The sequence below is a fragment of the Poecile atricapillus genome, chromosome 8 (genome assembly GCF_030490865.1).
Source record: "Poecile atricapillus isolate bPoeAtr1 chromosome 8, bPoeAtr1.hap1, whole genome shotgun sequence".
Lineage (NCBI taxonomy): Eukaryota > Metazoa > Chordata > Aves > Passeriformes > Paridae > Poecile > Poecile atricapillus.
Genome location: NC_081256.1, coordinates 12,985,342 through 13,012,828, shown reverse-complemented (window position 1 = coordinate 13,012,828; position 27,487 = coordinate 12,985,342). Strand labels below are relative to the sequence as shown.

Sequence of the window (27,487 nt, the reverse complement as noted above, 5' to 3'; positions counted from 1 at the left end):
TCTTTCCTTTTTTGAAAGCTGTGAAAGCTCTTAAGCCTGCCCAATGTTGTTGGCTCGAGGAAACACAGAAGAACTGGAAATAAAAAGAGATCTGTTAAATAGCTTTCTAATATAGAAAGTGCTGGCTAATCCTAATAAGAACCAGCCAGGAAGTGAAGTATTATTCCTGCCTCCAGCCAGAAGGAGAGGCAGAGGTTACCAGGCTCACACAGACAGGTAGCAGGGACTGGGACAGGTGTCTGTGAGATACATACATTGAGCATTCAGTGAGGAGCCCATAAAAATCTCTCATTCCTGCCCCTGCACTCTTTCTCATTATGGACAGCAGATAAAGCAGGCCTTTGCCATTAAATCTGCCCATTTCTCAGTCTCTGAAAACAGTTTTCTACTGCATTTACTTTGAGGACTCCCTTAATCCACCTCTGGTACAAATTTACAGAAATAAACTCTTTTGTGGTTTTTTTCCCCTTAAACTCTTTCAGCATTTTGAAAGCCTCTAAACCCTAAAAACAGTTTGAAATTTAGTATCAAAATCTCCTGCACTGCTTATTAATGAACTGCAATCAACCCCTTTGTTCAGAGAGCACAGAGAGCAGATAACAGAGAGGGCAAGTCATGCCAGCAGGCCTCTTGAATTGCTCTCCAAGGAAAAGGAAGAGTAGAGGCACTATAACTTTAATTATGGTTCTCTCCAGTGTTAAACTTTGCAATTTTGTTTTTAGGTCAAGTAATTGGTTTGGCAGGAAGAAGTGGAACAAACAGGATAAAATCCAGTTCTGTTAAATTGCAGCTTATATAGAAAAACTGCCAGGTAAATTACTATGTATTTTGGATGCTTGAAAGGATTAAAAGTTAGTGCTAAAAAGAAACATATCCAGAAAAAATGAATAGCTCTAGTAGAGAATAATTCAAAATGAAAAATAGAAGTAGATATTCTTTGAGCTGCAGGGAAACAGGAGTTCTGGAAAGGTTTAGACCAGAAACCACAGCAGGATAATGAGCATAAGTCATGTTATGGTGCTTTTAAAAAGTCATGGGGGGCACACTGAGTAGAAAAATTTTTCCGTGAGAATGAGTCACTTCATATTTATTCCTGAAATAACTATGTTAAGAATAGTATGCTTTCCTCTGGTTTTCATACCTGAAGCCTGTTGGTAGGTTGGAGGGCAAACTGTAACCCTCACCAGTCTTAATAAAGCCAACTTTTCTTGCCCTAAGATTAACATACTTAATAAAAAGCCATTTACCAACTATGGGTTACATTTGACTAATAAATTTTCACTCCATGTCAAGAGTTCACATCCCTATTATGATCAGAGCCCACCATTCTAACAGAACCATTTTCCTTGGTTTTAGGACCTCTCTGAATTCACCACTCAATGCAGGCCACAGCACCAGTGGCACAAATGATCATTTCCTGATTTATAATTCCCTAAAGCAAAACAGACCAGCAGCTGCAGTCTCTGTGTACGTGGCTGGGACAAACATCAAAGAACCAAAGCAAAGGTTTCAGCAAAGGCTGCTTTGCTGCCAAGACACACCTGCAAGTTTTTAGGCAAGAGAAACAAAGAATTACAACAGATCCCCTGATCTAAGAAAGCCACAGTTGAAAAAGGATGGAAAACTTAGATATCAAGGTGTTGCTGATTACCAGTTCCTCTGCTGCCAGTGTTTTGTGTTTGTATCAATAGCACCTTCTACCAGAAATCATCTCACTGATTTTGTGGGGGTTCTAATCAGCATAACTGGAGATAACAGATTTTAGTCCTTAGTTACTCCTGTTGTAGTACATGAGCATTCACACCTTGTATTTGTGGTGCTCCACCGAATGCTTTGACAGTCCTTGTGCCATTTTTGCAGAGAGAAAGCATGGGAACTGTTTTCACATCTTCATGTTATTTCAGTGCAACTCTAGAAAATCCTTTATACAGAACTTCAGCTCTAAGCCTTATTTCCAAATGAAAAACATCAGACTGCAAGGATCGTGTTCTTAATATCCAAAAGCTTAAAATACTCGCAACTTTTAAAAAATTCTAACATTTTAATTAAGATACCAATAATTTTCCAGGAATCCAAGGCACATTCTGGAATCCAATGCCAAGCTCAGCACATTTTCTTTGACAAGGATCATAAAAGTACTCAAAACAGTACTCAAAACAACAGAACACAAAGATCCAAAATGTTGCTAATTAGTTTGTGAGGCTTAGAGCTATTTTGTGTCTGTTCAATAGAACATTTCAACAAGAAGAAAGACATACATACAGGGAGTTACGGGTGTTCTGGCTAATAACTGGTGGCAAATAACTCTGAGATGCTCAAAGAATTATTTAGTGTACAGCCCCTTTGCTTTGGCAGCATCCTTTCCCATTCCAAAATACTTGTGTGGCTGCACCCTGGGGTGGGAAACAGGAGATGACCTCGGACAAATGCAGCAGTTTCTTTCTGTGGGACAACCACAAGATTTCCTATTGCTGAGCTCTTGCTACAGCTCCAGCCCTGGTTATGAAGGGTTACAGCAAGAAGGAAAATGCTTGGTGGTTTCTGACAAAATCACTGCTGCATGTGTGGTACCTGCTGTGATTTGTGTCACCCATTTGAACCTCAGCCACAAAGCTGCACTTTTTATCAAGGATATTTGTGAATATGTAACTGCTCTGAAGACATATGGCCAATAAATAATTCAAAGTTATCTATCTTTCCTGCAGTTTTCTTATCCACCTACCACCTTTTAATGTTTTGTTGGCCTGGAAACAATATTGTTTATGGCACTTCTAGTATAAAAGTGTTGCTGACTGGCAGTAGACTATTTCCAGTGTGATACCTTGAAAACAAATTGGTTCTCCCCAGTCTCCATCTGCTTTGCTCCCATCTGCTATTAGCCCAGAGAAGCCTTGTTTTGCATTTTGAGTGCCTAAAACTGTTTGTTTTCAATTATTGATTCAAAAATTGTTACAATATGATTAAATTTGTTATTCTTTTTTCTCAACCCTACCCCTTTTTTTCTTTTCAGCTCTATATCTATTTACAGTCCTAAGGAGAATCCCAATGCTTTTGACGCTGCTGCTTTCTTCCAGTCAGTGGGAAATTTTCTGGGCATCTTTGCTGGTTCATTTGCCATGGGATCCTCTTATGCTGTTGTCACAGCTTTAATATCCTTTATGGTTAGTTTTCAAGGAGAAAATCTGTACATGTTGGAAAAAATATCCAATATCTGAGAGTGACCATCTTCAGCTTGAGCCTGAAGCTTTGCACTCTAGACTCAAGTGTTTGTAAACAAACAGACAAATCATAAATTGACAAGATATCTCATTTGCCAGAATCTACAAATGTCTTTTTTACATTTACCATTATGCAGGACTCTGGCCTTTATCATCCTATTTATAAATAATTGTACTTTAAGGAAAGTGTTCTAAAATATTTTGATGCTCAAACATGAATTTATTAAGAGTGGTAACTTATTTATGAACTCCAGGCTAGCAGCAATTATAGAAAAGTACAGGGGAAACACTACACCGTGTCAGTGTGTCCAACAAGCCCATCAGTTTAACTAAGCTAGAAATGAAAGGTCTGTCTGTTGCCCTCCATTTTTTCTTGTGTTTTACAGTTCATATAAAATGCTACTGTAGAATTACTGATTTTGATCTTTCTTGCATTCACACAAGTGTAAACAAATGCCAGTTTGTTTATAAAACTGGAAAAAATTGCTTCCTTTTCCTTCTTTATGGGAAAAGGAATACCAAATGTAACCAACTAGGAATTAATTCAAACTCCGCAAAAGTACTTAAAAAGCTTTAAAATCTGTTCTGGATTTTTCTCGCTAAGTTAGAAGCTGTGCAGTTTTTCCCAAATTCAACATGTGTAGATGAGTATGGCAGGGGAGCTTGCTTTCTTTCATCCTTTCTCAGAATGGGGGTAATTTTAGTTTACAAAGCAGTTGGGTTTTTATTTTTCCTTAGTAATCTTTTAGCACTTGACAAAATTTACAAAGCTGTGTGAGTTTCCTATGTTGGAGACAGGTCTGTTTTTCCTCCTATCCTGGAGTGCCTTCTTATCAGCAGAAGCCGCTGGGCTTACAGGTAAGTGTTGCATTTGATTAAATAAAAACAATCTTATAATATGCCTCTAGTGTGGGTAAAATGAATGGTTTATTTTAGGCATGACATTTTATATAAAGGTTCTAAAAGCCTGTTGCTATATTGAAGATTGTTTCATTTTTAAGAACAATTCTGTAGTGACATTGGATAGTTCTTCCAGACAAAGACATAATAGGTCATGCTCAAGTCCTCAGTCTTTCTTCCCTGCATTATCCCATCCCTATTAGTCCCCCTATTAATCCCCCTATTTTCTTGCCAGCTATGGAACCAAAGATAACAGTAAGTACAAGGAAGGAAATAAGCAGTGCCACAGAGATTCTGTGCTCCTCTGCACACACTCCACATCCATTATGTTTTTCTCAATTATCAATAATTAAGATAAATTATCAATAGTAAACCAAGAACAGGGCCAATAGGTTGCATTCACCTTTATACTTTGGGATAAAAAATGTCATGTTCAGTGCACCTACATGTACACCTTTGGCTCAGCCATGCCCCAGTGACAGGTAGAAAGATGTGTGATCCGATTTTTTTTTCATTAATGCCAGGAAAGAAACTGTACAATCACAGTCAATTATGTACCCAGGGCCTCCATTAAAGTGTACACAGGAGTTTAGGCAAAATTTGTAAATGGATATAGTTTACCTCCACAGCAACCTATTGTATAGTGTGATTCAAAAGAACAAAGTTTCTATGACCTTGATTGTTTTAATGCTCTTGAGGTTGTCACCCCTGAAATCCAGTGCTCCAATTAATGTCAGGAAAAATCAGGAGAAGAAAAATGCTTAATGGGTTGGTAATGCAGCCCATGCTGGTTTGTTTCCAAAATTGTTCAAAGCCTTTTGAAGACAACAGTTATATTTTTACTGAGATTTCTGGAGCCAGCATGTTACTTTTTTAATATCAGCCACACAATCAAACTATTTCTGAATGGGTATTAATATCTGCATCTTTGCCTTACTAATTATACAACTTTGCATCCTGTTTACTGCCAAATTCTTCAGGCCAATGAATAAAAACAGTGGTACATGAACTGAACAAAAGGGTATTTGTTCTTGATTTGTTTCTTGTATTTCATTACATCAAGAAAATCAGATACCAAATGGACTTTTGTTTCTTAACAGCTCTTACTGGTTTGGGCAAGGGTAGCATTCATTTTCTTCACAGCAGCTAATGTGGTGCTGGGAACAGCACTGGTAATTCAGGGATATTTCAGGTATCACTGAGCAGCACTTACACAGAGCCAAGGGATTTTCTGCTCCTCACCCACCTCACACCCCCAGCAAAGGGACTGAGGGTGCACGAGAAGCTGTGAGAGGATGCAGCCAGGAGAGCTGATCCCAGCTGACCCATTCCAGAGGAAGAGGAGCTGGAGGAAGGTTTCTCAACATTACCCTTGTCATTCTCTCCCCCTTCCCACCAGGGAGGAGGGAGAGAGGGAGTGAGCAGCTGCGAGAGTCTCAGCTGCTGCCTGGGGTTAGACTTAACAAGCTCTTAAAAACATGGCATGAACACTACAGAAACATGGAAGCAAAGGAGGATGATTGTTGATCACTTGCCTGCTACTGGGGATACTGATTTCCCAATCCAGTGACTTCCAAGTAAGGACTGTTTTAAAATGCATTCTTCACAGAGTACAAGGATTCTATGTTTCAACAACTGAACAATCAATTATACATGACACACAAAAAGCAGATTTGTAAAGGAAACACTACTATCTTTCAGAGACTTAGGTGGTGCACCAAAAGTAATTTTCATTTCTCAGGCACAGGAACAGACTGTATGTCCAGACAAAAATAACTGGCACATGTCTTTTTTGCATGCTGCAAACATGATGATGGACAGCAGAGTCCCTCCTGGTAATTACCCTGAAGAGTGTTTCATTGCTCTTTTCTGCTGTAATATATAAAATATCTGAAATAAAACACTTAATTATTGAACACCACAGATGGTGATGGTAGCCAGGGTAAGGAATTTTAAATGGATAGAGGAGGAGAGTGGAACAAAAGTAAAGTTTCAGCTTAAGGGAAAAAATAGAAAATTGTTGGGAAATTTAACTAATTCTTATCAAAATAACTGATAGAAGGAAGATAATTGCTTCACCAACACATATATTCCAATAAAAAGTACCAAACATTTTTAGGTCTGTCACTAGAATTTTTTCATGGATATTTTTTCATGGGTTCTGAGTTTCACACGGAAATTGTTTAATTACACTGTTGTGAGAAGTCAAACTTTAATCTTCAAACTTTTATCAGTTAAATCTTTGTCATAATTTCTGCAAAAGGCTTTTGTCAGAAGCTGTTATGAAAAAAAATCATGGAGCCCTTCTTGTGGCTTCAGAAGTTCAAAGCTGTGTTTTATAAATGCATTTACTTTATTAGTACTGTCCTGACATTACCCTTTAGTTGTCTGGCTTAACTGGTTTTGATGTTGCTTCTGTCTTCTCTGTTTCCTCTGAAACAGCTCAAACCCCCCTCCTTTCAAAATATTATTTTAAACCCCAAGTTCAGCAGCAGAAATACTCTCTTGGTTAAGAAATTTTCAGCAGGCTTTGGTTCAGCTCTGATTTCTCATACCCTTGCTAAGGAAATCTGTGCAAAATGCAGTTGTGTGCAGTCCCCGCACAGGTGGGTACACACAAAGCACCTCTTGCAGAAGGCAGGGAGAGCCCGGAAAAACTCAGTCATGCTTCAGGACACACTCAGCTCTTAATCCCCACTCTATCATTCCCAGTCTTTTCCAGCTTTCTTGCTTTGTCCTTTGTCTCAGAGCACGCAGGTTCTGGTTTTACAGCCGCCTGTGCCTGTCCTCAAAGCAGCTGTGAGGACCCAGAGAGCCTCACTCCAAAGTGGCACAGCTGCATCGCTGCCTTCTGTGGACCACACTCCTCGTGTTGACATGCTTCAAATATTAGATTGTTCCATTAGACACTTATGCCTACATTCATCTTCATTTTCCTTGGATATTGTGTTTTCTCTGTTCATTCCTTCTAAATGAACTTCAAAAGGATTAACACTAGACCAGCGCTTCCCTGTAGCTATTAAGTAATGTAATTGCAAAATAATTTTATTCTTATAATGCTTTCCACAGCAGTCCTTCAATCATTCTGAGCTTTTTGAAGTGTAATATTGAAGTATTTCATAATTTAGAAATAAAATGGACTATCCTGGTTTTTTTAGTGGGTAAAGTAGGTGGTAGGGCTCACTTGTTCAGCTTGCAGATTTCTAAAATAAAATTTAAATGGAGAGTAGTACGGGTCGATATTTTAGAAAATATTTCATTCCTCTGCCTCAAGATATCCCATGATATATAACACACAATATATGGGCCTGACCCTAGTTGAAAAATGGATGTGATTGAACCAACAAATCAAAAAAAAAATCTGGGATGACTACACAGTTATTGTTACACTGGGAACTGGAAATTATAAATTAATGTTATGGTTATTAATCTTATAGCTATATCATCAAGCTGTGACATATGCATGATAAATTGATTCTTATACAGTAGAACCTAATTTGTGCATTTTCTCATTTGCCCTGGAGTATATCATTCCTGACTGCTGAGCAAAGCTGTAATAACAATACTAGAGTAAGGTCACTGTTAATAGAGTTGTTTTCATTTGCAAAGTTCATTACATAGTATTTACTAGTAGGCTATGAAAAAAAACATAAATAATTTAAATTAAACATTTTGTTGAAATAAATGAGGAAAGTACATTTACATCTTGTATTTATTAATTGCTTGTTATCTTGTTTCATAATTAACAAAATTTTCCAAATTCTAAATGATCACTCAGTCTGAGAAAGGTTCCATTATGTACATGGGCATTTAATGGTTGTCTCACTTAGACTTGCTGTATCTACACCTGTTTAAAGTGACCAGATATTCACATAAAAAGAGATTCATTTACCTGCAGAAATACACTGAAGAATATGTATGGGAATTGACTGGTACGTATGTGTTCATTTGATGCAGACTTCAAAGTCACACAGTGACTCAGTGTAAAGGCATCAAAATTGCAGCCAAGCTCCTCTGATTTTTACACAGTAAAGACCTATGAAGACAAAAAAGACAATAGACCTTGAAGGAAAAAATTGTTGGAGAGTGTAATTTCTGCTCCTTTACTGGTTTTCAGAGCCCTTTGATTTCTGATCATTATAAAGCAAAAAGCTTGTGATAATAAATTACTGCTGCTTCCTCACCTTCAGCAATTCTTGTCTGAACATTTTGTGATGTTTCTGCCTTTGTGACACCTGCCTTCCTATTCAGGGGCTCACAGGAGAGCAGAGTCTGCCTAGCAGGAAAGCACTTCCTCCTTTTCCTCCAAAAATAAATAAGCAGCATATTATGAATGAGGTACCCAGGATGAGTCCGAAGATCTGGTCTCTCAGTGGAGCAATTTTGTGCTACCTTCGTATTTAGGACATAGCAAGAGTGAATATCACCATCTTCCATTTTCTTTAATACTGCTGACAAAGTGCATTTTTCCTCATGCTGTTCACTTCTCCTATCTGTTTGCTGTGATTTGTCTAGAATCTGTCATCTACCTCATTGCTTTTTTAAAACGTTATGACCAGTTCTTCTTGTGACACTCTCAGAAGGGATCTACCAAAACATTTCTGTCTGCTGTTCTGAGCACTGTGAGTCCAAGGCAGTTTGGTACCTGATGGGCTTCAGTTCACTGAGCTGACATTATTCTATACAAGAAAGATATTCTGGGATTTAAATTCTAAATTGTGTGGTTTTCTTCTCTTTATTCATCAGTAATGTGCCATGCTGTGTCACACAGAGTAGGCAGACTCCTGCCAGTAAGGAGGGAGAAGGGATCTTTGGCTTCCAGGTCAAAGAGAAAGAGACTACAACTCTTGTAAGCTCTAGTTCTGCCACTTCCAGGAACACAGGATGAAATCTAAGCCTAATTAGGAAAACAATAGGTAAGAAAACATTTGCCCTGCTGTGCAGAGACAGATGAGCTGGTCTGCTGCAAATCTGATACTGGAGTCAGGGCTTGGGTCTGGCTGTAGGTACAGTCTTCTAAGGCAGTAAGAAAAAACAGAAATGTGTATGTTTTCAGCGAAAAGTATGTATTCTTGCAAGGCATTAAGCTGAGACCAAAGATCAGTTGCATAAAGTGTGGATAGTGGAGTCTTATTTCTGGTGCAGAGGTTCGGGATAAACAGGGTAAGCACTCTTAGCGTGTCCAGTATAAAAGCTGTTATATGTCACCACAGGAGTTCCAATGTAAATTGAATTCACCAATTCATTTGGGGTTACAAAAGTAGAACACTGAAACCCAGGTCTCACTTGAAGCAGCCAGGTGGAATACCAACAAATAGTCCTCAGATAAGGGCCTAAAAAAATCCCCTTGGCTCCATCTTTTGTTGCTTTCTGTCACTTCAACATAAAATCAACCACAGACTACTCCAGAGATAAAAGGCTCATGAACAAAGCATGAGCTTTGGCTCTGCATTGGTGCAGTCCTGGTGTAAGAAGCCTTAAATCTTCTCTTTAGTATCAAGAAAATGATTAGCCACACTTCATACCCTCAGTGAAAACAGCCTGGATTGGGATATTGTTGCCACTGGGTGTCTGGGTTATTACCACAGCAATCTGAGGCAGACGACAGTCTCATTTCCTGCCACTCACACATTCAACCTGCATCCCAAGAGATGCTGTGCAGATTCTGACATAAATATGACTCTGAAGGAAATGTTATCTGATTTAAATAATTTCTCTTTTACCCAATCCTCATTGTTCCTTTTTCCATGCATTTCACCACCTTTGATGAAAGACCAGTTCCAGCTGCTTTACTGTGAGATTTCAGTATGTTGTGCATCTTTAGAGAGGCATTCCAGAAGCTCTGGAAACCTTCAAAGTCGGGATGAAAACTGCTCAGTTTGCTTACAGATCTTTTGAAATGAAGCTATTATTTTTATTGATTCCTTTGCTCCCCCAGAATGCAGCAGTTTGAAGGTTTTCTTTTTCTAAATTCCCCTTTTTTTACCACCAAAAGACCTGACAGCTCGAGAAAAATGCCTGGCTTAGTCTCTCAAATTAGCAAATTGTCAGGTTTTGATTGTGGCCACTCAGTTCCAGGTTTGCATTAAAACAACATTGCACATGCTGCTTTTCTCTGACATTCCTTTTTGCATGTTTGTAAAATGACATAAAAAAAAAGATTTTGTCTTTTATGGACAATATAGGAGCGGTTTTCAGATTAGCATTTGTAAATTAATTCCCACACTATAATTTTAAGGCTCACACCATCAGCAACATACTGTTAAATATACAGGTTCCTATACAGTGGCTATATTTTTTATATTACTAGCATTTGACTCAACAACCATTTCAACTACATGTATTTGTAAAAACTAATGTATGAATAAGTCCTCTAGCTATATTAACAGCTAACAAGCTGTCTCAATTTCTCTGTTACAAAAAAAACCAAATAAAATGGTAGGGTTTTATTTCTAATAAAACCTCTTCAATTAGATTGATCTGTAGCTGAAAGTTTACTAGTGATATAAGCATTTATCTGTGAAGTGTCTCATCTTTTATATTAAGAGAAAAATCTCAGTAATCTGTTAATAAACATAAGGAGCTACATTGCACTTAACAACTTACCACTTACCAACTCAAAACATTCCCTAATTACTTTAAGTTAGCATTTTGCTCTGCTATTGTAGTACTGTCTCAGTAATTTTGCTACTTAAAAAAGCAATGAGCGAGCTGTCTCCAACAGCCTGAAATTGAGGACAAGGGCCACCTTGCTTTATCTGCCTCCCTGCATCTAATGGATCCTTTCTGTTTACAACTCCACTATTTCCATATTTGCTCTTACCTGTTTCTCTGTGAAAGCAAACCCACAAAAACAACCTCATTCTGTGCCATACTCTGTTCATACAGTATTTTTCTACCCAGCTAACTTCAAAATCCAGCATTAATAGTGCTACAAAGAAATCCAGATTGCTTTTTCCTTGTAACTAAAGAGTTCTGTGTTTGTCTCTTCAGGTACTTCTCTTTCCTTTTCAGTTAACATGTAATTGGTCATTACTCTTAAGTAACCATTTTTATGGATATTCATTACAAACAGTTTTCTCCAAGCCATTTAACTATTCATTGTGAGAGCCACGGCTGGTACATATTAAGCATTCAATTGTAGCAATTGAAATATTCCACTGCATTCCCCCAGTCTTCCCTGGAAACAGGGTATCTGGTTTCTACACTTGCATAATTGCATGGTTCAGTTCATTTATTCTTACTGCAAAATCAGATTTAAGCCATTTTATTCTTCATGACAGTCTCAGTCTTCTCAGTACCCATAATTAACAGTTTCTTAGCAGTCAAAACCAGTTTATAATCACAGCTGAATTTAATAGTCAATTTTAAAAATGCAAGACTTGACATCCTGATGATTAATAGAGAAGGAACCGCATCAGAAACTCCATTTCAGTTACTGAGCCTGGAGCTGGTGATACTTAGCAGCATTACTGTTTGGCTGTATTTTTAACTGAAATGTTTGAGCATCCCAGTGCATATTATTAATGCCTTGAGAAATTTTAAACTCACCAGATCAGTTCTGTACAATCAAATACAGTTACTGAGAAAAAAGAATTAGATGCATTTATGAGAACAATTAGACCTCAAAAAAAAATATGAACTTCCTGGAATGTGTCAATCTCACCACACTCCATATTATTTACCATGAAGAAAAGTCTTAGTGTAGCTAGAAAAAAAAATAAATATCAAAACAGACTTAAGAAAATAAATATATAAAAAAAAAGACACATTAAAAGCTCAGTGGAATTTCTCTTAGCTAAAGAAGTCAGTGTTCTGTAGAAGCAGTACAGGTAAATTTACAATATAAAGAGAACCTAGAAGCAAACAAAATGTCCACAGTGGTTTGTGGAGAAGAAACATTTATTTGTTTCCTTGTTCTCTTTCTGATGACAGCTGTCCCTTGTGCCAAATCAAATCAAAAGTACTTACTCCATACTTTTTTCATCCATCAAAGGCATATTAATGCCAGGCCTCAATTCTTCCCAGAAAAAAGAGAGGGGCTTGCAAGAAAATTGGATTTTCTTGGCCAATATTTTCTTGGTTAGCAATATAAGGAGAGTCTAAAGAAAGACATGGTAAGGTAATGATTATTTTAACTGGTATGTGAGAATTCACAGATCACACACACACAGTCTCCCCCAGATGAAATAGTTTCAGCATTCTCTAAATTATGACTTTGGTTTGTTTCCCATATCTGTGCTGTGGTTCAGGGCAAGAGGATATTTCACCTCCCTCAAGGGCCCTCTTGCTGCTAAAATTCAAACATTTAGAGATATGGGTAAGCCTGTTAAAGAACCTGTCGAGGCACCAGTGCTTGAGGCAACTGACACGTGTTCTGTACATTCCGTTCTATTTTTCCTGGGACTCCAAAGCCTGGCCTGCTCCCATTAATGCTTTTCAAGTAGCTGATTGTTTGATTTGGGTTTGCCATGCTAAAGGAGCAGATTCTGCCTCCTTACTGAGCCCCTTCTTGCTGACCCCATAAAGCCAGGAGAGTCACCATCCTGGAGGAGATGGAGGGAGCTTTATCCAGTTTCCAGTCCAGGACTGGAGGAACAGACTGAGATTCTTCTCACCATTCCACTTCATGCTCTTTGCTTCCAGGGGAACTGGTTTATATGTTTCAGTTCATGCTTGTTTAACTCCATAAATGCCTAGAAAGCTGTAGCACAATCACATCACAAGGATGAATAGTGCCTAAACCTGGACAGGCATCTTTCTGCTTGCTTTGTTACCTCAGACTCATCAGTATAATGCCAGTATATGTGAGCAGCCTGGGAGCTGAAAATTATCTAGTAATGTTTAGAGCAGCCCTTGAGGAAGCAGAACTAAAAGCCTAATTAAGGCATGCTCCTGCATGGGAGGCAGTGAGGACAAGGGCTGAAAGGCACGAGGATTAAAGCACTGTGGGGTGGATGGAGGAAAATTGTGTGTACAGGAGTCCTGGAGATGCCTAGCTCCCAGTGATGCCACTGCTCTGTGCACACCCCACTGCAGGGTTTCAGGGAATGATGATCAGAATGGACACAAGAACCCCTGAGCTGTTGTGTAAATAATTATCTATGTAGACAAGCCCCAAGTTTAAGAAAAAAACAGAGCTTTCTTCCTCCATGGGCATTTACATATGGCTACTGGTGGACACTATTTTTGGTTTTCTGTTTTTCTCCTTATGGGGGTTCCTCCTGCATTATCTGTGTCCAGACCTAACCATCTTATCAGCTACTTTAATCACAACACTGCACTGCAGTGATATTACTCTGTGATTCTAGTGAGTTAGGACCAGGGTCAAAGTATTGAAAAATATCCCTATAAAACAAATTTGTTACTATTATTCCTGATAATAATAGTATTATTATCTGCCTGCCCTGCCTCCCTGCCCCTCCAGACCCTCGACAAGCTGGGACTGTAACTGCTGCCGTGTGTCTACAGCCACTGAGCTGCCTGCTCTGGGCAGCACAGCTTGCACCTGCCAGAGCTTCACTGTCAAGCAACCTGGTGCTGTTCACCTTGACATTGTTACACCTTGTTTGTGATAAGTTACAATCAGGCACCAACTGGAAGTATTTTACCCTGTTGCAGTCATTCAATACCAAGTGGTCTCAAGCCATTTAAATGCAACAAAATTATTTTTTCCTTCCCTATTCAGTCCCTGACAATTTTTTTTCAAATAGACCAAATTCCTACATATTACAATTATGTTATCCCTACAGTTAAAATTACAGTCAGTTAGATTATGGTTGGATCATGCCACCATGTATTAACTGAAACAAATTTTCTACAGCCTTTGAATTTCCAAATACACAGCAGTGGAAATGCTATGAGAGCATGATTGTCCTTAGAACATAGATCTCAAATTTCTTTTGTTATAAAAAGCTGTTAAAAGACTAATTTTCTTTTTTATGCAGCCTTTTACAAGCGTAAGTAAGAAAATAGAATCATCTAACTCTGTTTTTTCTCTGAATTTCAGGTATTGTTGCTGTCCTTTTCTGTGGAGTCACACAGGCCCATTACACCTACAACAATCTGTCACCAGACTCCAAAATGAGAACCAAACAGGTAGGACATGGAAATAACTGGCATCGTGTCTTACACTGGTGTAAGGTATAACAGCTGCTAGAATACAGCTGGATGGGATTTCATTGATGCAAAGCAAGAGCCTTATGTCTTCATCAGGGGAAAGACTGGAGATTTTGCCAGGAAAACAGTAACAATTACCAGGATGAGCAAAAAATATGAGAATATAAGAATCTGTTCTTCCTAAGCGAGCTGAAATGTCAGACAGGTATGGAGATAAAAAATTACACCAACTTCCATTCAAAAATGCTTCAAAATTAAGGAAAACAAACATCTTTAGTAAGTAAGAAGTGGTCTGAAAGATTGGATTCCGGTCGATTTTTGCAAAGGAATTATATAAACTGCATTCTGGCCCACTGATTTAAGCAATGACATAGTTTAATTTCTGTTTCATTAAAAACTGTCATAATTGCAAAGATTTTTCTTTCCATTTTTTTCTTTCCATTTTTTTCTTTCCATTGTGTTATTTAGAGTTTAGAAATTTGATCATCTAGTTTTTGTTTGAATAAGTGACTAGTACAATTGTAATTATTTTTAAAGCATTGCAGTATTCAAAACACTTTTCAGCATGAGTAAGTTAGTTCTAGTAATTTAGTTTTAGACAACCCTGCCACTACCTAGATCCTCTAAGAAGTGATTGAAATGCAGGTTTTTTCCCTTTTAATGTTGACTCATATGTCCCAAGAACCCCAGGTTGTAGGAAATCTATCTCCTAGAACAAAATGGAAACTTTTGGCCCAAGACTGTAATTCTCATGATGCAATCTCGTACCTTTTTCAGCAATTCCTTTCTTTTAAGCGTTGGAAATTTTACGTAGAAAAATTCATCACTTCTTGCACATCTCAATTTAATCAAAAATCCAATTTTCTATCAAAAACAGCTTGATAGAAAAAAATACTGGCCACAGTATCAGATCAACTGTTAGAGTCTCATAGATTTTAAATCACAAATGAGTTTCTGGTCAGTAGTCCCCTAATAAAGTGTTAGCTATTGAACAGGATAAGTCTTTTCAATTGTATTTCTTCAGAGCAGTAGAAGCTGATGCTTTCAGAAAGTATTCCAGCAGAGAACTAACCTTTCTCTGATAACTATATTGTAAGGGAAGGACATTGAAATCTACTACAGAATTGTTTCTGTTTTGCAGAAAGACTGAATTACATATGCCATTACTCCCCTTGCATATAACTTACAATTTGAATAGCAGGCTTTTTCAGGGATTCATCTGCATGTTTTAGTAATGCAGAGCTTCAGAGAGAGACAGAAAAAGCCATGGTTGTGTATTTTTAATTACCTATAAAGCTTTTCAGCTGCAGAATTAAGTAATATTTTGTTTAAATGCATCCTGGTTTTGTTCATGTTTATTGTGTTATTCCTTTCTATTCAACAAGTGCAAAACAAAATAATGAAACTAAACCAAATTTACCCTTGAACACACAGAAAAGGGATTATGTGTTTCTCTGTGGAGCTATGAGTTTTATGCACACTTTCCTATTCTGTTTTTCTCTTCCCCATAAGCCCTTAATCCTCAGCCTCCTTTATGATATGGTTCAAACACTGTTGTTGAATTCCTTTGAATTCTTCTAATTTATTTTCTAATCCAAATATTACCCTTTCATATGCATCTGTTTCAGTGAGACCTGCACTGCCTCTTTCTTTCTCTCCTCCCAAGAATTCTCTTCAAGCAAATTTAATAAGCCACACACTTGGCATTCTCATAATCATATATAACTTCAGAGCATCTTCAATGAATATTGTTGCTCAGACAGTTGGCTTTGCTCCCTATCTAAGTCATTTTTATTACTCATTACTGGCCGAAATCAAGGGCTTTTCAGTTCTTTTATAGAATTATTCCAAAGCAGTCTCTCTCTTTTGTTACAATATGATAGATCTTTCAAAAAGGATTGCTGAACTGTAATGCACACGGACAAAACGGTGAGTTAAGGCTAAAGCTGAAGCTAACAAAAACCATGGAAATTAGATTTAAACTCTAAATTAGATTGCAAAATTGTGTTAGCTGTTTTTAAACAAATACTTTTTCTTTACTGCTTTGCATAATTTTCTTTACATTTTTTTACTTGCTTTTAAAATCTCAGAGCTTGATGGTAAAATCCAGTAGGCAGTGATAGAGAAGGTATTTCTGACCCTGGTGCCAAGTTCTGAATTTCCCATAATATATCATCATTTGCTCAAAAAAAAATAAAAGGTTTCTCTTCAGTCACTGATGTAAAATGAGAACTTATCTACAGTTCTTAAATAAAAATTTAAGAACATCTATTAAAAAGACCTGATAAAAGATGCCATGTAATTATTAGTCCCCATGTATCCTTTATTATTCCATCAATCACTGTTTAAGATTCCATGAAAGAGAAATATTAGATTTCAAGCATCTGAAACTTACAGAATCTGAAACTACAAACTAACACTCTCATAAGAAAAGATAACAAAAATTCACTGAAAATGGAGGGGTTTAGATAGTTTTCATTCAATTCAATTATCCCAATTTTCATTAAGTATTTATAAACATTCTTTGTGTTTTTACAATCATTTCTTTTAGCATGGATGATGTTTTATGGCAGTAATTTTAAGTCATCATCATTGACCTGACAACCACCATCATGGTTTTAACAGTGAGATTGACCCTGCCCTCCATGGCAACAAGGTTAGGTCTAACAGAGTGCTCCTGAATTTCAGGCACTTAAAGTTTAATTTATCCAATGTATTTTTAGTGAAGGAGAAGATGAAACTGCTGGGATCTGATCGAAAGCTATTTGATTCTGAGCAGCTTTCTCCAGAATTATTTACAGCTGCTATCTCCCCTCACGTTGTGCTGCAGCCAGACAGTTGCCTCTAAATCTTGTGACACCAGAGCTCAGATTTTACATTAGACTTCAGATGTTAAGCTAGGCTGGGTTGATTTGCTCTGCTGCAAGTAAGTCAGTGGCTGGGCAGCGTGCAGTGAGATAAATAGAAATCCCTGGTTTGTTAAAAGTGGGCAGAGTGTAAATCCCCACAGGTCACCTCTACAAAAGGATTCATGGATAATGCTGTGTTTTCTCCAGGAAGATGACATTCCTTGCTTTGTTTTTCTCTCTGTCCTCTACCACTTTCACTCAAATGCCAAGACCAGCACATTTTCCTAGTGGTGGAGTACTGACTATTGGCCATAAATATTATCAATTCTACTTATGAGTTGTAACTTTTTTGGTTATGTTTCTTTAACTCTCGGGAACTGCAACAATGAGAGTGGGGCAGGGAAATACCCCTCTTTGGTTAAGTGTGCAAGGGTATGAAGAATTCTCTTTGCAGACAAAATAGTGTCAGCAAGTTATAAAATCTGGAAAGGGAGTTCTGAAATGCATCACCTATGGAAGAAGAGACAGGGAATTACAAGACACAGGAAAGCATGTCCAGCCAACAAGGGAGTATGTCACACACTGCCCTGCCTGTGTCCAGTCATCCTAAGCTTTTTTCTCAGGTCACCTCTGAAACAGGTGTGTCTAACTGTTGGTAAAGGTTCCCTTCTGAAATTAGTTGTAGTAGCCTTTCTAATCACATTAGGAGTTAAACTCACCTGTTTTTAGCTCCTGAGCAAACCCATTAAGGGAGCAGCTGCCTTGGAGACGAGAGCTCCTGGCCTGATTGTTCAGCTGCACCGGGCGTGCTGTGTGCACAAGATTCCCAGTTAAGATTTCAGTGGCCCTTCACCCCCAAGGCTTAACAAAGGTGGGAGAATGAGGTAAAGATACACTGAGAGAGCTCAGTGCTGCTTAACTTGTGAGTAACTTTACCAAGACATGCAGTCTCACTCAGAGGCTCAAGCAAATCGGTTTGCACTGGAGGACTTAAAGTTCAAACTGTTCTTGGGTTTTGCTCACCTATAGACATAGTGCTGATTGCTTCAAATTTTAATCTTCATACTACAAAGCAGACATGATTATCTCTGATTAATAAAAGTTACCACTTTGCAGGGGAGCAGCTAATATTTCCTGGAAATCCCTGGAAAATACATGAAGTTTTCAAAATGTTCCTAGCTCATTGATGATGAAGCTATGTATCTTCCAACAAGGACAGGGATCAATCCCTACTTATTTACTATTGGATCAGAAATTAAGCTGCATTCCAAAGACACTTTGGTGTAAACGGATTATGTTTTTGAGCTTATTAATTTAATTCTAATTAATCACATTATTCAAAACAGGTTGAAAAAAGAGTCATAAAACATTTTTTTAGTTTCTCAAAAACTGCAAATCAATCCTTATAGTCTCTTGACCCTAATATGTTGTAGTATAATCTCAGTATAGGCTTTAGACTTAGAATAGCAGAATCACTGAGGTAGGAAAAGTTCTCCAAGACCATCAAGTCCAATTGTCAACTGAATACCACAACTACTCATTTTTTGAACACTTCCAGGGATGGCAATTCCACCACTTCCCTGAGGAGCTGTTCCATCCGTGATTAGGGACTCACTTTAGAAGCAAAGTAAAACAGTAGAGTAAAAGTATGGCAATGGGGGTGTCCAAGTCAACTGAAAGGGGAAAAGAAAATCAATTAATCAAATGAGTGTGACCTGAATGCCAACAGACAATGTTTACTAAAAAGATCTTTGCAGGACTAAAGGCAGAGTGTTGACTGAAGTCATTGTATCCAAATGAAGCACCGTCACTGGGATCTCAACATTCTACTGCTTTTCTGCTGGCCTATGGCTCTTGTAAACCAGTTACAAGCAGAAGTATAGCCAGCACTGCAACAACAAATCTCCTTTCTCTGGATACATGATACTGTTTTACTTGATTCTCCCATCAGCTGTCTTTTGATAAGAAAATAAATAATGCACTGCAAATTCTGCTTTAGTAGCAGAAGGATTTCTCCTGAGTTTGTTGTTAAAAGCACCTGCCAGGAATTGCAGCTAGTGTTGATATCCTTCTGTGAGAGAAGGAGAGCAGCTGGGTACAGATGGCACTGCACTGCCAACACCCAAACTGCATCTGGATTCTGAGGGTCCCACTCCAGATATCCAGCACCCATACCTGGGAGAAGCAGCCCTCTAACCTCCCAGGGAGCTGTAGCACAAAATGAAATGGTTTGATGCCTTTATTTTAAATCCTCCACAGTCACACTGGACATGTGTGTGCCCTGGGGCTTTGTTTCTGCTATTTGTATGAGTATTTAAGAGACTAAAAAAAGAGAGCTGTGTTTGGCTCTATGTTACACAGACTATATTAATTTATCTCTGGTTACTGTCTATTATTTTCTGTTACCAAATTCTGAGCTCTTTATAGATAATGAGTTTATACTTCTAGAAAGAAAAATACAAGCACAAATGTCAGGTTTTAATGGCTCTTATAATTCAGGCTCTTAATTTATAAAAAAAAAAAAAGAGAGAGTATTTCAAGGCTGAGGAAAACCTTACTTACAGCAAAATGTCCCAAATTATTAGGATTATTAGCAAGGCAGAACTACCAAAAATATAAAGATACACAAGGATAATTCTCATCCTTTTGAAATGAGCAGCCTAACTGACAGCTGTTGTGATTTGTTCAGCCGCTCTTCTTAGGGAAAAATGACCTTTAAGGCACTGCAAGAGATCAGGTATTTCTACACAAATGATTGGCAGAAAGACAGAGAAAAGTTATCTCTCAGAAAGGTTACCACCAGTACCAGATTCTAATCAATCTTTGCATCTGTGCTGTGCAGGAGGAATCTGTTTTCCCAGCGCACCACATTTGCAGTGCCTACAGGAAAATTTCATACCTGAATGGGAGGGTTATTATCTTCCAAGGTGTGTGGCTGGCTGGCTGATATGAGATAATGTATTTGATGGCTGATCCTCTGAGAGTAAACTGGAAATTCTTTTTGACTAATGCATGGCATTCAGGTCTGGCACTCTTCAAAAATACACAAGAGGTCTTTGCCTAAAGAATCCAGTAAAGTCCAAATTCTTGATTAACATTAAATAGGTTGCATGCATGAAGCACGTTTTCCCATTTAAGTGAAGACTGAGTATAAAAGTTAGCTCTGATGGGCACTGTCTCATGGTCCTCTTTCTGCAGATGAACAAAAAAATCCTTTATTTCCAGCCTCCTTGAACTCCTGGAGGTCCAGACTCAAAAGTAGTAAAGACTGAGGCTTCAGGCAGAGCTGCTCAGGAAACAGCACAAGTGACCAACAGGCCTCAAGAGAAAGGTCTGGAGAAGATGGTCTTTTTTACAACAAGAGTCTGAAAATAAAATAGCATTTGGGAAGATTTAGTTGTACTGGAATCACATTAGTATAGTTTTGCCCATGTTTTATCCAGTTTTTCTTAATTACTTTGGAAATCAGTAATATTAAGAAAAACCTTGCTCTTGTCTTCTCATATTTCACCCAGATTATTTTTTCCTTTTTTGAGACAAAGCCTATAGCAAAAATCTTCATTTTGCATCTATAGAAAACAATCAAGGCGAACACAAAAATGCCCCTGATTTTTTTTGGTTTTGTTTTTGTTTTTGAAAAAAGAAAATAAAACACAAAAGGGTTGTAAGTACAGCATTTATCTTATGGCTATTAGGATCAGATACATGAAACTGTAGGTAAAAACTATTGCTAATTTTGAGGTGACTAACATACGTTGGAAACAACACAAGTCAGAGTCTTCTACCCTTCCTAAAGTCCAAAAGCTGGGGTCTCTAGACATTAGCTATCATTACAGCTCCAGACTATGTACCCTGAAGAGAAGCAGCCCCTCATTCCTGTCCTGTGCTTTCCCTTCTAAGCTCCAGTTTTCCCTCCCGAGGCACTGATGAGCTCCAGCAGTGTCAGACGTGCTGGCTGAGCCCTGTGCTCCTGACTGCAGAGCCAGAGCATCTCTGCAGAGCCCCTGGCTCCGTCACAAGCAGCCTGACCTCGTGCAGCAATTGCCTTCTTTGCTCTAATTGAATATGCAGCAAATGCGTAGTGCTTATAATAATTATTACTTTGAAATGGATTGCAATTGACAGGAAGTGTACAATGAATTCCAGTTCTCTGCACAGCTATTTTCTGTGTTTAGCAGAAAAAGATGAAGGTTGGAGATATGCCAGGTGCATTGTTTGACCAGATGTACCATAAGATCTTATGGAACCCTGTAGAACAGCATAATACTATAAAGAAATCTAAAGCTGCTTACTGTATGGGTTTAACAAGAAGAATCATAACAACACAAGAAAATCTTGATTTCTGCAGAAGGAATTATACTACCATGTCTTTCAATCTGAATTTCTTACCAAAATCCCTCATTATCTGACTGATGTTCTTGATTACTTAGCCATGCTAAAAGAATGTTAATCTACAGTCTCTTTACATGTGGCTCCCCTTAAATTTATGTGAAAATGCTGTAATTGTGTTGTCTCTTTCAGCTGTGAGCCACATGATGGATGGTAAACAGCTAGGAAACATTGCTATGAGTAAACTAGTAACAGCAGACTTTATAACTCTGGTGCATCAGTAATTACCTGCATCATTTATGGTTTATATAATAAATTAGCTGCTTTCCTATCCATAATACTGAAAATATTGGGTGTCCATATACAGAAATTTTGGTAGACTATTCGGTTCTATACTTCATTCTGTAGTTTCCTTTTTCCCTCTTTTTGTACACCTGCATTAGCAATTCCTTAACTGAGAATGTGCAGATGTTCCCTGGCCTCATTAGCTGCCATCAAGCATGTGCTCCTTTGTCATCAGCATTTTATGAGGAATATCATATTCTAGTGTCTTACACAAACACACACACACAGAAAAAATAAAGAAAAGTACTTTGAACCTATGAAGAAGAGAAATTCTCTTGAAAAGCAAAGAAAAAACATTTTCCTTCATTTTGCTTAAGCACAGAAACTGAAAAATAACACACTCAAATGTAATTCATACTCTGAAGTAACCCAGAACTGTAATGAAGCAGTATTTCTACAGGAAAGCTCATCTTGTTGAAAAATGATGTCATTTTTGATGCTGGTAGGCTAAGGAACATAATACCATATGCAAACTAGCTTCCAAATGGCTTCATTAGAGTTTTTACAATCTGTTTAAACATTAAACATTTTGTTTAAATATTAATAACAATCTTGGATTGTTAAGGTTGTAGTTTACTCTTTACAGCACAGTATCAGATGCCAGCAGTTAGCTAACATATACCAATTGGAATCATAACCAATAGGCCAAAATCTCATTGGCATATGGAGAAATGTGAAAGGAACTTCCAAAGTGAGACTCAGTGAAGAGAATCCTCTTTATTTATGTAGCCTGTGAAATCAAGTCCATCCTATTTCCACTCTCATAATAACAATTTTGGAACTCATGAAGAGAAAAAGCAAACCAGAATCAATCTAGTCCTGGGTTAGGAACATATTCTCACATCATCAACATGTTGCACTGAAACAGAGCAGGGTGCACTTTAACATCCCATCCTTAGAACAAATATTGTTAACTTTAGTTTGAAGTATAACTTATACAATCTCATGTTTTTTAAAAGTTGATAATTACAACAATTCCCTCAAATTTAGTCAGTCAGAACTCCCTCATCTGAGAATTTGTGACAAGGGTAAAAAATAAAGGTATGATTCTTAAGTCTTCCTTAATTTTTCATGTAGGTAAACTACTTCAGTAGAATTTTATATAATAAACCAAAGCCCTTTGACTTCAATGACATTTGCTTATGCTATAAATGAGCACGTTCTAAATATATATAATGATAACAGATGCAAAAACACTCAGTCTCTTACTTAAAATATAGTCATCTCCCAATGGTAATGATTTTCTCTAGCTTGGAAATGCTGAACTTCATGTTATTGTGTTAGATTTATCAATAAATTCTTCAGTTATAGAATAAATCTCTAGGAAAAAAAAACTGGTTTGGATTTCTGTGCATAATACATTATGCTGCTAAATTGGAATGCAGTAAAATTTTTCAGCATGTAGGTTAAAATATTTTTAATGTTGAAGGTATTAGTAATAGGTTCCTTAATTAGAGCCCTGTGTTGCCTTACACATGCATGAGTATGTGTCACCAGGTCCATAATAGCTCTTCCTACGAGGCCTGTGTTTGGAAACACAATTAAGATGCTATTTCTGGCAAGGTTGGAGAGGCCACACTGGGAACTCTACAGAGCATCGAGCGTTCTGCTGCAAATGGGGACCGACCTCACCCCAAGCACTCTGCCTGGTTTGGGAGCTTTGCTACTTTTTTAATTTATATTGTTCTAAACAGCAGTACTTTTGCCCTGCCCAGAGAGCCTTGGGGAATGGGAGGCCGTGAGGAATCTGAGCTCTTGTGTGATGCCTACTGACAAAGATCCATTCTTGCAGTCTGACGTTTCTCCTTTTTAACTTGCGTGATTTTTGCATGAATGCTGATTCCTCACAATTCTCTTTCAAGTCTTATTATCTGCAAAGTTCCCTATCAGCTATAAGAACTGCACAAAAGCTTTGGTCAAAACTTTTAGAAGCATGTAGGTAACACCAGAATTCTCACAAAATAAACTGCAAGAAGAAAATAAATACATGTAAATAAGACATTATAATAGTCTAAAGCCCTTGCCAGCATCCTGTCTTTTTAGTGACTGCACAGCTGTGTTTCCATTACACGAATAATGGATTTCCTACCTTCCAAAGAGACATTTGTACCAAATGGTAGCACAGTGCAAGACATACTAAACAGCTGACTACAGCTCATCTCTTTCTCATGGCACCGTCTGTGCACATAATTAAGGGCTAAAAAGCCCTTTGTCAAAAGTTTTCAGACTAAATGTCTAAATCATGACTAGGATTCAAATAAGTGCCCTATCTTTGCACATATTTTGGTGCCTACATACTTCCATTGCGCTACAATACTGAAATGGGGTATAGGTTTGAGGGTCTTTTTCAAGATTTTGACATTTAATTCAGCTTTAATCACACAAATAAAAACTGACCACTCTACACCTCCAGAGAACCTGAAAAGAGTTAGGAGTTTTGGAAAAATTTTTGGATAATTCCAAACCAACATTCAGCACCCTCAAAAGCACACACTCTTTTAGTAATTAATATTTTTTTTATAAAAACATTTTTCCAAGGTGCCTGATGATATGTCCCTAGTTCACCCACCTTCTGCTTTCCCACAGAATCTTACAGATGGCATTTTTAAGGTGCATTAGTATCTTTTCTCTACAGATTCTGAATTTTATTTTAAATGGTCACCTGAGCTCTCAGATGTAAGTACAGTTGAAGATGTATCTTAGCGTAGCATTTTTAATTTCTTCTTGTTTTACTGTCTTTTTTATTTCCCTTTGGTGATGTCAATAAAACATCACCAGTGAGACCACAAGCAATTTAGTAGACCTGAAAACACTGGAAATCTTTGCAATACTTTTACCAACAGTTTATCAGCTTCTATTTTGTTTCAGCTGGAGTCAAATTATGTCTCATTTATCACATCTCCATAGAGCACTCTAGATTACATCTTTAAGTGTAAAGGACTGTCAGATAAGAAAAGTCACGTACTCTAATACTTTTGGGGAAAGTGTGACACACAGAACACAGCTGCTATTCACATTTCTCAGTCTTCTTGTCCAAATGAATCTCAACTCTTGAATAGCAGCCTACATCAGGAGGCAGGAAAGCTGTTCAAAGATGACTGTAGAAATGAAACAAAAGAATGCCCCAAATTCCCACATACAGACATATTAGAGCAGATCAGTGAGAATACTAGTTCAGTATCCTGCTTCAGATACTGATATTAGAATTACAGAGTAATTGCAAATAATTCTGCCCAATGTAACTCCAGGGTGGCATTCTGCCAAGGTAATGCAGTTATAACTTAGCTCATCAATACCAGGTGTTTAAGAAAAATAAAAGGAGCTTAATATCATGAGGATCTCGTTCAACACTGTCTAGAGCAAGAGCAATTGTCAGTGTGAAGATTCTCTGCCTAGGTCAGAAAATGGTAAGGCCTTGTGTCCATTCCCCTCCAGCCTCTATAAACAAAGCAGTGTAAATATGGGAAAACCTGAACAAGAAATTGTTGCACAGAAACTAGACAAGTTATTTAGTAAAAACTCTTTTATCTTGGATTAGGCCCTGAATAAAAAAAAAACCCAAAAGACAACATGGCATTAGAAAGATGCGTGTGAATACTGCTACTGCTGTCTGGCTTAGGTAAAATAAAGTATTTCCTATTTTATAGCTCTAGAGCTTTATTTTTGCACAGAATTAGTTTTACAGACTTTGAAGGAAAACATTACTCTTGGTAGGTAGAAGCTGCAATATCATGTCTATAGAACAGATGCAAAGGGGGCAAGCATTTGTCCTGTAGTGTCAGATTGGCAGTGAAATTGAAATCTCATAGTCATGAAGAAAAGACACCACAGACTTCATAAGAACATTTTGGTTTTAGTCCTGATAGGTTAAAGGCCCCCATAGAAGTCACTAATTCCTAATATGTCAAAGACTAACTGAATTTCTTTCCTACATCCAAAACTTGGCAATGAAGGAAACTGTTTTTAAGAACACACTTCAGTAATTAGTATTAGAGTATATTTCCTCTCAGCAAATTGAAATAGAATAAATTGCACTTGTCCTCCTCAGAAACTGAATTATTTGCAAGAGGTTAGGACTGTGGTGGCAGGTCACAGAAAAAATAAAAACACACTTGAGAGGAATGAAAGGGAAAGATGAGATTGAATTTGCGTTTTAATTTTGAAAAATCAGCAGCAGTTCTTCTAATTCTAATATAGATGCAGAGATGCAAAGGATCTATTAGCTCATTGCTATTTTAAAGATAACTATATTACATTGACAACATTCCTAATTTTCTTTGATCAGAAAGAGCAAAGAATAATCATGTTTTAAAGAAACTAAGTCTTCTTTGTTACCCAAAGTTTGCTTTGGCAAAGCCACCAACTGTTTCTTTCTTTTGCTTATTTTTTTTAACCATTGTTCCATATAGCTCCTAACTCTCAGTTTATGTCCCCACTTCCACATGGTCAGTGTTTTGCCACCCCAGAAAGAACATTCCAAGAAAGCATCATTCAAGTTGTTCAGAATATGTCCTTAAGCGTCATTTTCAGTGATGTTATTATTATCTTGCAATTTTTTATTCTTTTTCTTCTACACAGAGTCTATTCCCTGATTTCAACTTCATAAGAATATTTGCTTAGTCCTGGACAGCACAGGTTGTTAACAGCCTCTTCATTTTCCATCACCATCATTGCTCCTATTGGGGAATGGAAGAGGCATCAATGTTCACAAAAATTTCCAAATTCAGCCTGAGCACAGTTATTCCAGTACTATTTGCTGACCAGTCAAAAGTTCTTTCTTTATATCCCTTCAAACAATTTTCCAGCTGCACTCTATTACGGCCCATCCGGAGCAGAACCCTTCTTTAATCCTTGCAGAAAGCAGTCCAGCTAAAATAAACTTAGCCAGTCTGAACTGCAGGAATCCCAGAGAACATAATCTTGAGACAACAGAGCACTGGGGTACTCCTTCCTTTGTGCCTGCAACATCTCACTTCAGGAATTTAAGATAAATAAGCATTTGAAAATGGCTTTTTCTAGTTTGTGTACCAAAGAAGACCTTGGCTGACAAGCTGTAGGAGCAGCAGCACCATCCCCTCTCCTTTGGTGACACCTTCCCTTCAGGGGTCATTCTGGGGTTATTTTTAGCTACCATTTAAAGTGATGTATAATAGCAAAAGTTGGTTGTGCTGCATGAAAAGGAGATACCAATCTAAAAATGTTCCCTCTCTTACAAACTGGGCCACCCTTGAAAAAAAAACAAAAAAAAACAAAAAAACTTTGCAGAAAGCAAAGTTTTCTTTTCTAAGCAACTGAGCAAGACTAACAGCCTAGAGCTAAATCCAAATTTGATTGAAAGCAACATTTAATTTAAATGCCAAATTCTTATTGGCTGCCTAATTTTCAACATTTTTGGTTTAAACTTCTTTTTTTAAGTGAAGACATTCAAGACATGATCGTTTTAATAGTTGGATTTTCCTTTATATCTGAGGCTAACAGAATTGTTTTGCTGTTGGTGGTCAGAAGTATATTCTGTGCCAGTAGTTTATCCAGCTTCTCCCAGGCTGAGCTTTGGTGATGGTGATGGTTATGGCTTACAGAAAGAGTAAGCCATACCATGGAAATGCAAAATATTGCTGGCCTTTCCTTCCTCTTGGTGCTACTGTTTTCTTTTATATCTTTTTCCTTTCCTAGTTCTTCCTCAGGCCTTATGAATCCTTTAAAGCTCCCAGATCTATAGGGAAATAG

At 37.7% G+C, this 27,487-nt stretch overlaps 1 protein-coding gene across 3 annotated transcripts in view; it reads left to right on the top strand.

Annotated features, from left to right (window-relative positions):
• The window catches only part of SLC9A9 (solute carrier family 9 member A9), a 176,372-nt gene that overhangs the window by 63,764 nt on the left and 85,121 nt on the right, over nt 1-27,487 (top strand). For all 3 annotated transcript variants that reach the window (XM_058844330.1, XM_058844329.1, XM_058844331.1), the window contains exons 7-9: nt 3,011-3,149; nt 3,971-4,076; nt 14,128-14,216. In XM_058844330.1, coding sequence (XP_058700313.1) covers nt 3,011-3,149; nt 3,971-4,076; nt 14,128-14,216 — 334 coding nt within the window. The remainder of the gene's footprint in view (nt 1-3,010; nt 3,150-3,970; nt 4,077-14,127; nt 14,217-27,487) is intronic.